Source organism: Pezoporus wallicus, unplaced genomic scaffold (assembly GCF_028554395.1).
Source record: "Pezoporus wallicus isolate ANWC-B61680 ecotype Strahan unplaced genomic scaffold, APGP_CSIRO_Pwel_v1 contig_7506, whole genome shotgun sequence".
NCBI classification, from domain to species: Eukaryota; Metazoa; Chordata; class Aves; order Psittaciformes; family Psittacidae; genus Pezoporus; species Pezoporus wallicus.
The window spans coordinates 1,724,518-1,738,320 of record NW_026637546.1 but is presented as its reverse complement, the minus strand read 5'-3'; the positions used below and the strand labels follow the sequence as shown (position 1 = coordinate 1,738,320).

Below are 13,803 nucleotides of genomic sequence, written 5' to 3'. Positions count from 1 at the left end.
GTGCTTTTACATCTACAGAGCCTTTCTTTGAATTAAAAGCTTTCAGCCATATTTTCTCTGGTCACCTTAAAAACATAATTCCTTTTTTCTTTAAGCTACTTTTCTGTAGGTTTATTTATCTCATTTCAGTTGTTTGGGTTTTTTTTGTTATGTAATTTTGAAATGTGCAGTTCATAGCTTCTACTGTGATTAATCCCATTCCAAATATAAATTCTCCACTTTTTGCAAGTCTGACTTACATGCGGGGGACATCAGATGAGTTTTTAGTGACAATTAAAATGTTTCAAGAATCAAAATGTGTGTTGGTAGAGTTAATTTTTTGTACATATAGTTATTCAAAAAGCTGCATAGCTAAACTGTTTGTTTAGACTTTCTCTGTGCCTCTGGAGAGAGAGCCAGCTATACTATATTGCTGTGTTGGGGTGCCTGTCTTTCACTACTGACTATTTAACTGTTTAATAGTCCTCTCATGTTTGGTGACAAATACTTAAGGTTTTCATTTTACTGCAGGTTTTCTGGTACTGTAGACTTACAGTGAGCTTTTCTTTGCTTAAGCCTCTTGTAAAACAAATAACTGAAAGAGACAGTAGAATTGCCTACTGTCTGTAGCTTTTATGTCATGAAGGTTTTGCGAAATGGCAAATTAATACATATTTTTATTTTATTTTGTGAGCTCCCCTATCTGTGAAGTATCTCTTATTCAATCCATATTTCTTTTCTGTGATGGGCTCGAGTCCTTTTGCTTAACAAACTGTCCTTCCTGACAGGGAGTGTCACTGGGACTCCCTGTGGAGCATCTCCACAGAGCTGTTCTGAATACAGTGAGTGCTGTGGGTGATCTGTGACAACATTTCAGCTCCATTGTACTCTCCTGTCACCTTAAGGCAGTGAATTTAAGCCAGTCTTGTTTGTAATCTAAACACAAGAACAAAGAAGAATTTTTTCCAATTTTATTTTTTTTTTTTTAATGTTAATGATTGAAGGGCTGAACAAAGAAGAGCCAGTTGAAGAGTGTAGAGCTGAGTTTGGAAAGATCCCGTCTGTGTTCTCATGCTATTCAACCCATTCTTCCTTCTCGCAGTATGTTGAGTAACCCAAGTTAGTAAGACTAATTCCTCATTACCTGTCATAAGAAATTTAACTTTCTCCCTAAGTACTTCAAAACATTCTGCATCACTAAAGTATCGATGAATATGAACAGGTATGAAAGTGAACTGCATAAATTTGCAGTTGCTGATTATGTATTGTTTTCCTCCCTAGATGCTGTGTCAGTAGTAACAGAGATCATGCTGCAAGAAAGTTTTGATGAATTATCAACACAGCTTCTTTCTCTTTATGTTTTATACCAGTACCTGGCAACTAAGCATGAACATACGGTAAGCTGACCACACAAAATGATGCACAAAAACCTTTGTTTCTAAGTGTCAGTTGTGTATTCAATCTTGAATGTATTTTATTTCCCTTAAGTTTACCTGAGAAAAAATAATACTCTTTTTTTATTTGTCATTAGTTTTACAACTGCAGAAGAAAGAAAAAAAGAAACACAAAATATGAAAGCCATAAAATCACTTGTCACCTCTTTTGCCCCTTCCTCTAAAAAGGAAGATGTGTTGCGATTTTCAAATGTAATGTATGTCCATTGGAAGATTATGAAAAGACATCTCAGTTCACTTCAAAGAAGGCTTTATCAGTTAACAAAATAACTGTCTCACCTTTTGTATAGGAGCCTGTTTAGTTGGTTATTGTGTACCATTAGACCTTGGTAATGGTGATATTGCAGAATTATAAAGCATTTTCACTAGGATTTTTGCTACCCAATTTGGCTTTGGGTTTATTGTTTCTAGTATGTATTTGTTTTAAAGCTCAATTTGTGGCATCTCTCCTGTCTCCAAGGATTAGGGGTTTCTTTCACATCATGCTTGCTTAAGGCCAGTATGACAGTTCAGGCTTTCAGAATTGGCATTGTATTCTTCCTTTGCAGAAGGGGCTCAGTTAGGTATCAGCAAAGGGCTCTGCCATGTCTGTCACTTTAGGCAGTTACTTTTCACGTAGTTTGGCACAAGCCTTCAATAGCATGTTGTCATCCACAGGAAGATGCTTGAAGCCTCCATTTGCCTTACATGAAGCATCTTCCAAAACACATGTTACAGATGCCTTAAGGTTTTACTCAACCGGATTGTTATTTCAGTTTTCAGTATAGAAAACAGATGTGCATTTGCCGTGTTTGGTATTCTGCTTCAATCCACAGAAGTAAGCGTAATCATTTGTATATGAAAAGCAGGGGAACAAAACCCGATTTTCCCATTGTATTTGTCCATGTCCATATATCCTGACTGCAAAGATAAGAATTTGTCAATATGTATAGCATTTCATGAAAGCTGAATATGCAAGTAAGGGTTGTGTGGACACATGACACATATAAGGCAAGCATATTCATGCAGCTGTTATATTTAATAATATCTGGCTGTGGCATTTTGAAATTACCCTATCCAGTGCCAGCAATAAGCCATATTTTTTCTGTGTGTACATTATACAGAGTACCATTCAATACCTCATAACGCTCAGTACCAATTTTCTGTGTTTGATTTAAGAAGTGGTAGTAAACAGAATTATGAGGTCTGCTCAGCTATTCCTGAAAATTCCATTCCCTTTTCAAAGGTGTGAGACAGGTCAGCCAGTTTGCTGCTGCAGACAGACCATTGGCAGTAGCTTAGGGTTCAGCAGCCTGATAAAATGTTTTTTAACTTTGAGAGCTGAATCTTGTGCATCTGGCTATGTTAGTCCTTAGTGTGTATAGCAGTGGTGATAGAGAGTGGTGATTTTTCTGCTGTTGTAAAAACCACTGAAAGCCTGACTGATCTTGGCTCTCCCGAGAAAGTTGCCTCCTTGACTGCTGAAAACAATCACTATGACTGCTACCTGCCCCTGAAAGCTGTTAACATTAAGTTCTTGCAGTTCCTCCAACTTGTGGAGCCAAATGGGCTAGCTTACAAAAGAACCTAGGCCATATAATCCTTGTTTTTCCAGCTGAGTCTGATTTTCCTATAACATTTAGCTGCAGTGCCAAATTCAGCATGAAATGGCCCTGTCTCCTGGTATCACTTTTCTGGGTTAGGCAAATACCTCGCCTGGCTGTTAGGTGATAGTATTTTGTTGTCAGATGATAACATGCAAATTCTTGTAGCACCCAGATGGAGACACGAAACAATACCATACTTTGAAAAAGACATCTCTGAATAATGCATTAAATTAGAAGGTTGAACCTTTGTGGTTTTTAAGACTGAGTGTACCTTGGGGAATTTTTCAGGAAACTTGGATGTTTTGCCAGAGATATTTGTTTCAGGTCATAAGATAATAAACAGACACAAGTACCCTGCCACAAAAACCATGTGTTAGCAAGTTAGACTTCCTCCAATCTGTTGTCTTTTCTTAGCTTCCTTTTTATCATTTTCTTAGCAATGGGAATTGCTCGTCTCCTTTCATGTGCAATAAAGAGACATTTATCCTCAATGTTTGTGCTTCTCTGGTCTTGAAAAATATACTGTACTATCCCATGGCAAAACAAAATTCAAACTGCTCTTGTGGTTTTAATGTATTTACTGGTAGGGTGCCATTCGTTAACCAACACTGGTGGTCTGGCTCAGACAGCTGGTACTTCTCTCTGGCTGGAGAGACAGCTGTACTTTTAATCCTCGGGCATACAGGGGCCTTGGAGAGTTGCATATGTTCTTTTCACAGTAAGGATTTTGGACTCAGAAAAGCCATTAGCAGCATATTCTTCTCTCAGCATTTTCCTATTCTAGTGAGAATAGAGAACCATGTATTTGTCCACATACTTAAAAGAAAAGGCTGCTTTAGCACAGAAGCCATGGAATCTTTTCTTCAGCAGTGTTAGTCTGAAGCAAATGGTAGGACATACAGGACAGAGACAGAGCTTAGCTTGAGCAGTGTAAATTCATGTAGCACTGTGTTTTGAAGGAAATGCACTGATTAACCTCTGCCTTCTGGAAAGAGAGGTGTTCCTCGATGTATTGCGTGCTATTCCTCAGGATATACGTGCTGTAACTCTGACCACTAGACATGTTTAGTGATTTGTTACTGCTGAGACATCTGATGAAAGCCTTATGTGCTGTCTTTGGCTGTTGCCATTTTATGTTTGTGTTTGTCAAAGAACACTTACTTAGTTTACATTATTTGCAGTGGGAAGAGGAGAAAAATCTTGGAGCATCGCTAGTGCTTACAGGTCTCAAGCAAACAAGTACTGTGGGTTTTAGCTCCCAGCTGTATGGCTATGCATTCCTTGGTAAGTTTTATCTCCCTTACAGTCATCTTTTCCCTCTTGTCTTCAGTGGCTGAGTTAAGTTGGCATCTTCACTTTATTAAAAGGTAATCAAGGAGAAAGCTAAGGAAGAGAGAAGTAGTGGAAGGAATAGTTTCAGATTTAAGACTGAATCTGTTTTGTAGGCCTGGAGGATAGTACTGATTTGAATGGTATGTCCTTTATCGGACGGCTTTGGAACCTCCTTTAGGACTCCCTGCTGGTTTGAATTGGCAGCTGAAAGAAAGACATTCTTGAAAGGAGTAGGGTTGGTTGGTTTGTGGACCAACAAATAAAAAAAAAACAAACACAAAAGTACAGAGTTCCATGACACAAATTTAAGGTTATGGACAATAAATTCTCTTTCTAGTTAGTAAGCTTCTTAAAATAGTCCTTAAACATTAAGAAGTTTGGAAAAGTTTAAAGATACTGAAAAACAGTATCTTTAAACATTAACTACTAGATGTAATGTTTCTGTTGTGAACAGCAGATATCGGTGCCTTTACACTGTATCTGTTAAGAAGTCTTTACTGCTTATGATATGCTGTACTATTAAAGAGCAGTTAGAGTATATTCAGAATTAGAGGGAAATGCAGTACAGAGTAAGTAATTTTTTAATTTAGTGCAGACAGGTTTTGTCCTTCTCTACAAAATGGTAATTTACTTGAAAGTTGTCATGGGAACCCAGGACAAAAGTAATTAATAAATTTAAAATATATGAATATGCAGTTTTTCCATTACCACATAGTATTTTATGTTAGCATGTATTGAGGGTAATGAAAAATGTGCTTGTTCTTTAAATGTGGCCTCAAAATACAATGTGCAATGTCAGAGTTGGGATGCTGATTCAGATTTATCATGACTGTAAGATAAAAACATCCTTTTTAGTCCAAATGAGGGATAAATGTGAAAATTAATTTGAAAGCAGGATTTTCCCTGGAGCTGTAGTTTGTTACCCGTGGAGATACACATACAAATAGGGGCTTTGCTGTCCCATTGTCATTCAGTTTGGAGTGTTTTTTATGTCATATAGATTGGTTGAGTAGTGGCTGTATTTCACAAATGCACTTCACTGTTGTCTGTGAGCAGTAGTACTTGTTCCATGACATTGACATTCAGTAGATCAAGAGCTATTTACTTCTACATCATGTGTTACACAGTCTTGTCAGCACTAATGGAACTGACCTCAGAGAATGAAATATGTCTACAGGCACAAAGTGGCTTTAAGCACCTCAGCTATTTTAATTTAGCCATAGTTCAGTCAGCTTTGTCTGTGCACTTGTTACCTTGCTTTTCCTAAACTATTCTCTTCAGTGTGAAGAAGAGTAAGGTGTGTTTCATAGTTTTATTTCATTATAGCCAGTGTGCAAATTTGATCAAGAGCTTAGGTATAGCTCTCATAAGCTACACTGAAGTAGTATCATTCATTACATTGACAATGAAAAAATCAAAGCCTTAGAGTGACAATAATTGTAAATTAGTACTGACCCAGTGCAATGTGATGTACATTTCCTCTATTATATAGGAGTTTCATGTTCTCTGGTAATTACTGTCAGAAAAAGAGCCATATTGTCAGTAGTGCTGCCTATCACAGATCCTGCTGAAGTCAGTGAAGAACATGTTGCGCAAAATATCTTAAATCAAGAACCAAAATTTTGTTTTGGCAGTTCTCACTATTTCCTGTACAGTAGAAGGAAGCTACAGTAGTGTCGTGGTTTAAGCCAAGCTGGTAACTCAGAACCATGCAGCCGTTCTCTTCCTCTTCCTCTTCTTCCTCCCCCTGCTCCTGAAGGGATGGGAAGGAGAATTGAATGAATGTAACTCCCATGGGTTGAGATAAGAACAGTCCAGTAACTAAGGTATAACACAAAACCACTGCTGCTACCACCAATAAGGGATATAACAATGAAAGAAAATACAACCACTCACCACCCACCGACCAATACCCAGCCCAACCCGAGCAGTGATCTAACCCTTTTGGGTAACTGCCCCCAGGTTATATACTGGGCGTGATGTGGTGCGGTATGGAATACCCCTTTGGCTAGTTTGGGTCAGGTGTCCTACCTCTGCTTCCTCCCGGCTTCCCCTCCTCCCTGGCAGACCATGAGACTCAGAAAGTCCTTGGTCGGAGTAAGCATTACTGAGCATCAACTAAAACCAGTGGTGTTATCAGCGTTGTTCCCAGGCTGAAAGTCAAAAGCACAGCACTGCACCAGCTACTAAGAAAGAGAAAAATGGGTGCTATAACTGAACCCAGGACAAGCAGAAATAAGGGTACTAAGCTGTGTAATTGGCCAGAGTGTGTGTTGTTCAAATACTGTACAGTCTGGCTCTGACACATATGTGAGACCCCAAAGGCCAAAGAGTTGACTCTGGAGCCTTAGATTTAGTGCACAAGTGCTGCGCAGTCAGTGCCTAAAAGCTAAGGAGACATTTGTCGGAAATCTTCAGACATCCTTCTCAGAGCTGCTGTTAAAACTGCCAGACAATCGGAAAACCTCACTATTTTTCCTCTTTCCCATCTAGACAAAATCTCTAGGAGATGAGGGAGTGGGCATGGGGAGTAACTGGAAACAAACATGTGGTAGCCATGAAGATGGGCAAAAAGAAGGCACCTTAATAAAATAATAGCAGTTCTGTCAGAGCAGGTTGTAGAAGAGCATGTTGTTTTTACCACAGAAGCCAGACAATTGCTGTCACTTCTGAAAAATAGAGCCAAGCCATATGGACTTTGTTAAGGCTCAAATGTTAAAGTATTAACGCTAAAGTATTTTTTTTTATCACAGGGAAGGTGGAGTTGAATAAGGGGCTAAGAGCTGTATACAATCTAATGCCACTGATGTGGACACCTGGATACTTGAATAGAGCCTTACAAGTGATGGAGAATGTGGCTTCATTATCAGGGGACAGCAAAATCTGCAAAGAAGCTGTAAGTATGAAGGCTGTAATGCCTTGACCAAAGGTAATTTCACAGAAGCCAAACTCCAGTAAAACCTGTGAATTCTGTGCCTTGCTGATGAGAAGTTCAACTACACTTCCGAGATCTTTGGAAAGCAAGAGAAGAAGTAATGTTTAGAACAGAACCATGACCCAGTTGATGAGCCAGTAATGGCATGTTTTTGGAGTTGAGTATCTGTTACTCCCACAAACCATTTAAGTATGTTTCCTAAACTTTTCCCCTGCATAGAGACACCTGCGTCTGTGTCACAGGAGACACTTCTGTGGGGATGGGAAGACACCTTTGTTTCCCAAGCTTCTGAACTCACTTGAAGATGCAGTTCTTAGCAGTGAGAAGGAAATACCACATCTTATTCTTCTCCCTGCTGACTCTATGTATTCCGTTTCCTCTGAGATGATGTCCTGAGTGACACTGGTCCAAAAATTTTACAGAGTGATTTCTAGAAGAATTTTAGTGCCCTCAGCTGGGAAGTATGGATAAATTCAGTCCATTTATGAAGTCAGCACCCACTGAGGAACTTGTGGGTTAGGAGTACTGTGGGACATCATGCTAATCCTGGAATCAGACAGTTTAGGAAGAGTAACTTAGGAAACCACCACATGGGCTGGACCATAGAAACAGCACTGCTGGCATCATTACTAGGCTTGCAGTCTCTGCAGTCCCCTTGATAAACAAAGGCCAGGGCACTGCTCAGCAGGTTCTCCTTATGTATTGCTCCATATATAATACTGGACAGTGCAGAGAAGGAAGTGTCACATATGCAACTTGTGCCAGATTGAGTTACATCTTTAGATATGTGGTTTTGGGAGTTTCTTCCTCACTCCAAGTCTGAAGAATTCAGCCTATCATGCTTGTAATCTTTTATGCTTGCAAACCCCAGGAACCCACAGCTAGCTCTGGGTTGTAGGTGAACATCCTAGTATTGGCCTACTATAGGCCACAGCCTGTGGTACAACAGGATCCCATCCTTCTATGTACCAATGCTGTAACAATAGTAAACACTACAGGTAATCTAGCAATGCGTTTCTTCATAGAAACACTTTTTACTTTGTGCACTGAAAAACTAAGAAGGTTGTGACTGATCACACACGAATGCTGCGTCACTGTATGAAGCCAGTAGTTGAGCCCCAAAAGCAGTGACCATGAGAGCCACACAGAAACTTCCCTGAAAAGATACTTTACCTCATATGGATTTTAAGTAGTAGTATATAAACAATAGTGCAAGTCATATAAGTTTCACCATGCTGAGGACCAAGAGCAGGCCAGGGTGGTTTGTTATTAATAAAGTAATTGTTCTGTAATGCATTTTTGTGACCCCAGTGCAGAAAGGAAAACAGGAAAATATGCTGGTCAATAACCATTATCTGGTGTAAAGTAATTATAGTGTATCATCTGGCCTTTTATACCCAAATGCTTATTAAGATCTTACTATTAAAATCCATGCTTGACATTTTTAATTACTATTTCTGACTAAAATGTGGTATTCCTAACGGTGAAGGACTAGGAGCACTGACCAGGTCAATATGGGGGTCAGTCAACTTCCACTGAATTCAGCAGGAGAAAAGATGGAAAGAGTTTCAAGTGCCATAAACTCTTCTTTCCTGTAGTATCTTGGGTCTCTCATGGGCAGGACTAGGTTGAATATCATGCAATTCTAATGAATCCATATTGTAGCTCTGAGAAGTATGGTACATATTAAAAATGGCCTGCACAATCACAGGTTTATTTGAGAAAGACATGGAACTTAGTTTTGGTTTGGGGAACTTAGTTCTTTTCCAAAATGTAACATTGTTTACTGGCTGAATGAATTTCATTATCTAAAAGGGAAGTTTTCAAAAAGAACTTTTATAGCTGCAGTTTTGGTATAAACATTTTCAGGTGATTCCAGATGACTATCAAGTCACTTACTTTTCTTTCAGAAATTAATGAAAGCTTAAAGCCTGTCTAGAAGGGAGTCTATTTTCTGTCTACAATTACTGTCTTAACAAAATCATAGAAATACTGTTTTAGTGTTGTGCTATATTGTTTAACTATGGACAAGCAAGACAAGTTTTGTGTTTTTTAATTGTTTGAGAAGGTCTTTGAGTAAGTGTACGCATTTCCAAGCACACAGTTGTGTTTCATTGCTTATTTAGTCCTGTTTCAGTAGTGCTAGTTTAAAGATTGCATTTCAGTGTCAAGATTGTTATTTCAAATAAGCCTAATTTTTATTCCATTATCGTTATATATTTATGCTGGGAAAATTATACTGTAACTATCAATATCCCTTTTGCTTGGAGAAAACATCACAGAGTCAAAGGTTACACAAGGTTATTTTATCCTACTGATAAACATTCAGGATTCATAGAAGGGTAACAGCTCTTTGCATTTGTAAAAGCTCAAAATTTGAAATGCAGGCAACCTTCACCTAATAATTCCTGTTATAAAGATCATGTTATTCCCAAAGCAGCACCAGCATCCATATAGCAGTTCTACCTTTTATATCAAAAATACATACAAAAATAATTTAACAAGTCCCTTAGTGAAGCTAATGTATTCTTCTGATACAAATGCAATTAGATTAGAAGGGTGGTTCTCTCACTACCTCAGAAGTCACACATGAAGAGAACAGAGGTGTCACAGAGTAAAAATATAGCAATATATTAAATGCTTACATTTCCATTTTTCCTGTTAAATTGTCAAACTAATGATAGGAATGAGTGTTCTTGTTGCAGAACAGGTGATTTCCTTGCTTCTTTTCACCAAAGAAGTACTGTCATTGTACCTCTAATCTATTGTAAAGGTACACTACTCATCTGAGATTACATTGTTCGAACAGTCAATAGTAATATCTTATTTAGATGTATCTGTGATTGTGTGTCATGCTGGTGCTTTTACCACTGTGACTACCATTCAGCATTAGTATCCATGGCTGGATATCAGGCCAGGAGGAGATAATAGCCTAATGCTTGACAAATCTGCAGATACCAATCAGCATCTGAGTCACAGGGAGTTTATTGCTGACAGAGGGTGGTGGAGGTTTTCTCTTGTGGGTATTTAATGTCCAGTCTCAAAGATCTCAAGCACAGTACAAAATTCTTCCAAGAACAAGTCCCGTTTCCTTCTAGAATTTGGTTTTCTTTTTATCATACACAGAAGTCCTCCCAAAATATGTGGTATTCCCTGAAGAAGTTGTTAAACGTGACAGCAGTGTTACTTGGATTGTATTTCCATGCTGTTTAAGCTAACAATGACAAATATAATTTTTCAGATTAATGCTTTGGAGACCATTTTGCAGTCTGTCCTTGAAGCAAAACCTGGTCCAGAATCAGCTGAAGAAGTCAAGGAATTAGAGCAGAAGTCACAGTGTGCAGAATCAGAAGAAACAGAGCAGTCTAAAGTACCCGAGTACTACAGCCGATTCAAGGTAAGAGAGTTTCATTTATCTAAATATTCTAAGATGTAGTAGAACTCCATAATACTTACTAGAAAATGAATATATGCTGGCTTATTATGGTTATTAGACTGACACCCCTTCAGTGCATCAGGAGTCCTGCCTGGCATTTTTGAAACAGATATCACCTTATATTTTCACTTATTCAAGCAGGAAGCAGTAGCCTACAAAGACATAAATGCTCAAGACCATTTACCTTTTATCTGTCTCCTGGGATTTTATCTTCTCATTTCATACATCAAAACGATAAATCCAGTCCTGTTTGTGAAAGTGGTATGGGATTAGAGATCCATTATCTGAGTTTGTGTGGGCTCTTTCTCATTAAAATAAATTGTGATAGGCATGACACCATCCTGAATTTGTCCATTTGTCTATGTTACGATTAAGTAGGAATGTTGCATTCTGTACTTTGGGGAATTAAGAAAGGCTGTATCACCTCTGTTTTATATTTACGTTGTCACGCTGATGATAAGAATATGAAACACAAACAGTTGTTCATTAGGGCATAGCTATATAATAAGTGCATTGTATTTTTAACATCTCTTAGCTATATAACAAGCTCATTTTATTTCAGCATCTCTGATCTGTGCTTAGTAAAAATCAAATTAATCTGTTAAAATTAATCTGTTCTGTAGTTCCCGGAGCATACCTGGAACTCTTCCCATACCCCATCAGTTGCTATTGCAGCTGTCATGACCTTAGACAGTTGTTCTGGATGCAGACCATTGCTTTCTAAAGAAAGTTCAAAAGTTAAAAGACTAGTATCCTGTGGTTTCATCTCACATACACACCCTTTTCTTTTCCTTAATTTTTATTTACATAAATTATTTGCCACTAATCTTTAGAAGTTAAACTCACTTTGTAGGCACTTGTAGAACTTTTTAATTAAAGTTTTTTGGGAATCATTGGGTGCTCATCATGTGATAATTAATGCCTGAATGAATCACAGTGAATTAGGTAAACCCAAGTGCCCTTTGAAGGAGGGAGTGTGACATTTTTTTGAGTCTCTCATTGTCTATGTATTTTTGAGCCTTGAAGAAAATAATGCAGAGTGCTCAAAACAAGGCCTAAATGTCCAATTGGGGACAGACTAGTGCCAAGAGAGTAGTTTTCTTCTCACCTCAACGTTTCTGCAGGTTTCATAATTCAGGCATTCACTGGTGTGGCAGTGAGTCCCCTGACTTTGAGCCAACAACTACAGTCACAATACTTAGCTCTAAGCTCTCACCATAAAAATCTGAATGTAAGAAAGACATAGTCCTCATGTGAAGTCTAGGCATCCAACAGTAATTTATATGTAAATAACCCACGATTTATGGTTGTCTGGATGAGAAAAGGAGCTCTCAAGTCAGAATCTGTTTCAGCTAAGCCTGAAAGAGTTTTTAGACTCTTGTCTCAAATCCATCAGGCCAGTACCAGTGAGTCTTCCCAGTTGAACCACTGGACACCTATGGGCATAGTTGACATGGCTGAGAAGTTCACTAGAAATCCATACAAGTCTGAGGGAAAGTGGGAGCTCTGAAGCAACCTGGTGATGTTGGCATTCACTGCTGCTGTCCCAGCACAGATTGTTTGCCCGCATGTGATGTAACTTCAACACAGAATTTGCACTTCTGCTGAAAACACTTTTATTGCACTTTGTCCAGCCCAGGGTTAGCTACCATGTCCCAGTCTTACTCCTTGAGCTCAAAACCAATTGCTTCTGTCTCCTGCTTTTGCATTCTCTTTCACAAGTCATATACACCTCGGTGTGTGAGGAAAAGCATGTGAATTTGCTCCAGACATGCTGTTCTTGACTACAATTGTAGCTTCTTCTGCATGGCTTTTATAAACATACTTGGACTCCATGTCTCATACCAACCTTCAGAACAGCCGTTTGTGGAAGTACCTGAAGAAGCCATGGCAGCCTAACAGACACAATGTATGATAGGCAGCTTGTCCTTCACTTCCAGGATATGAGGGCATTTGGCTCTTTCCAGATAAACCCTTTAGAGCTGTAATTTAGACTCTGTCTGACACTGTCATTCATATTACTTGTTTTCAGATTCAGTATGCTGAAGCTCGCTATTCAGTAAAATGTTCTTCAGGCAATTCCCTCCATCTGTGTCAATGATCAGTGGGCAAGCATTTCATCACGTAAATGCTGGGAATATTCTTTCTAAAAGCAGTGCTTCTTCTCTAATGATCTGCATTTAGAGCTCTGGAGACTGCTTTTAAAACTCAGTGATGTAGCCACTTAAAAATGTGCCCTTTGGTGCCTGGATATAGAGCTTGCTTTCCTAAATAAGTTTCACAGCAGAACAGGGAAGATTCTGGGAGTTGGGCAGATGCCAACTTTATGAAGTTTAACCATGCCAAGTGCAAGGTCCTACATCTGGGTCGGAGCAATCCCAGGCACAGCTACAGGTTGGGCAGAGAAGAGATTCAGAGCAGCCCTGTGGAGAAATACTTGGGGGTGTTGGTCGATGAGAAAATGAACATGAGCCCTCTTCAGTGTGCGCTTGCAGCCCAGAAAGCCAACCGTATCCTGGGCTGCATCAAAAGGAGCGTGACCAGCAGGTCGAAGGAGGTGATCCTGCCCCTCTACTCTGCTCTCATGAGACCTCACTTGGAGTATGGCGTGCAGTTCTGGTGTCCTCAACATAAAAAGGACATGGAACTGTTGGAACAAGTCCAGAGAAGGGCTGCGAGGATGATCAGAGGACTGGAGCACCTCCTGTATGAAGATAGGCTGAGAAAGTTGGGGCTGTTCAGCCTGGAGAAGAGAAGGCTGTGTGGAGATCTCATAGCAGCCTTCCAGTATCTGAAGGGGGCCTGTAGGGATGTTGGAGAGGGACTTTTCATGAGGGACTGTACTGATAGGAGAAGGGGTGACGGGTTAAAACTTAAACAGGGGAAGTTTAGATTGGATATAAGGAAGAAATTCTTTACTGTGAGGGTGGTGAGGCACTGGAATGGGTTGCCCAAGGAAGTTGTGAATGCTCCATCCCTGGTGGTGTTCAAGTCCAGGTTTGACGAAGCTTTGGGTGGCACGGTTTAGTGTGAGGTTGGAACTCATGGCAGGGGGGTTGGAACTTGATGATCTTAAGGTCC

General features: G+C 39.4%; 1 protein-coding gene across 3 annotated transcripts in view; it reads left to right on the top strand.

Moving 5' to 3' along the window:
- The window catches only part of MRPS27 (mitochondrial ribosomal protein S27), a 64,748-nt gene that overhangs the window by 36,454 nt on the left and 14,491 nt on the right, over positions 1-13,803 (top strand). For 2 of the 3 annotated variants that reach the window (XM_057406109.1, XM_057406108.1), the window contains exons 7-10: positions 1,261-1,376; positions 4,201-4,303; positions 7,105-7,247; positions 10,528-10,683. In XM_057406109.1, coding sequence (XP_057262092.1) covers positions 1,261-1,376; positions 4,201-4,303; positions 7,105-7,247; positions 10,528-10,683 — 518 coding nt within the window. Of the gene's footprint in view, positions 1-1,260; positions 1,377-4,200; positions 4,304-7,104; positions 7,248-10,527; positions 10,684-12,118; positions 12,242-13,803 lie in introns of all 3 variants that reach the window. The other variant, XM_057406110.1, reaches the window with a different exon arrangement.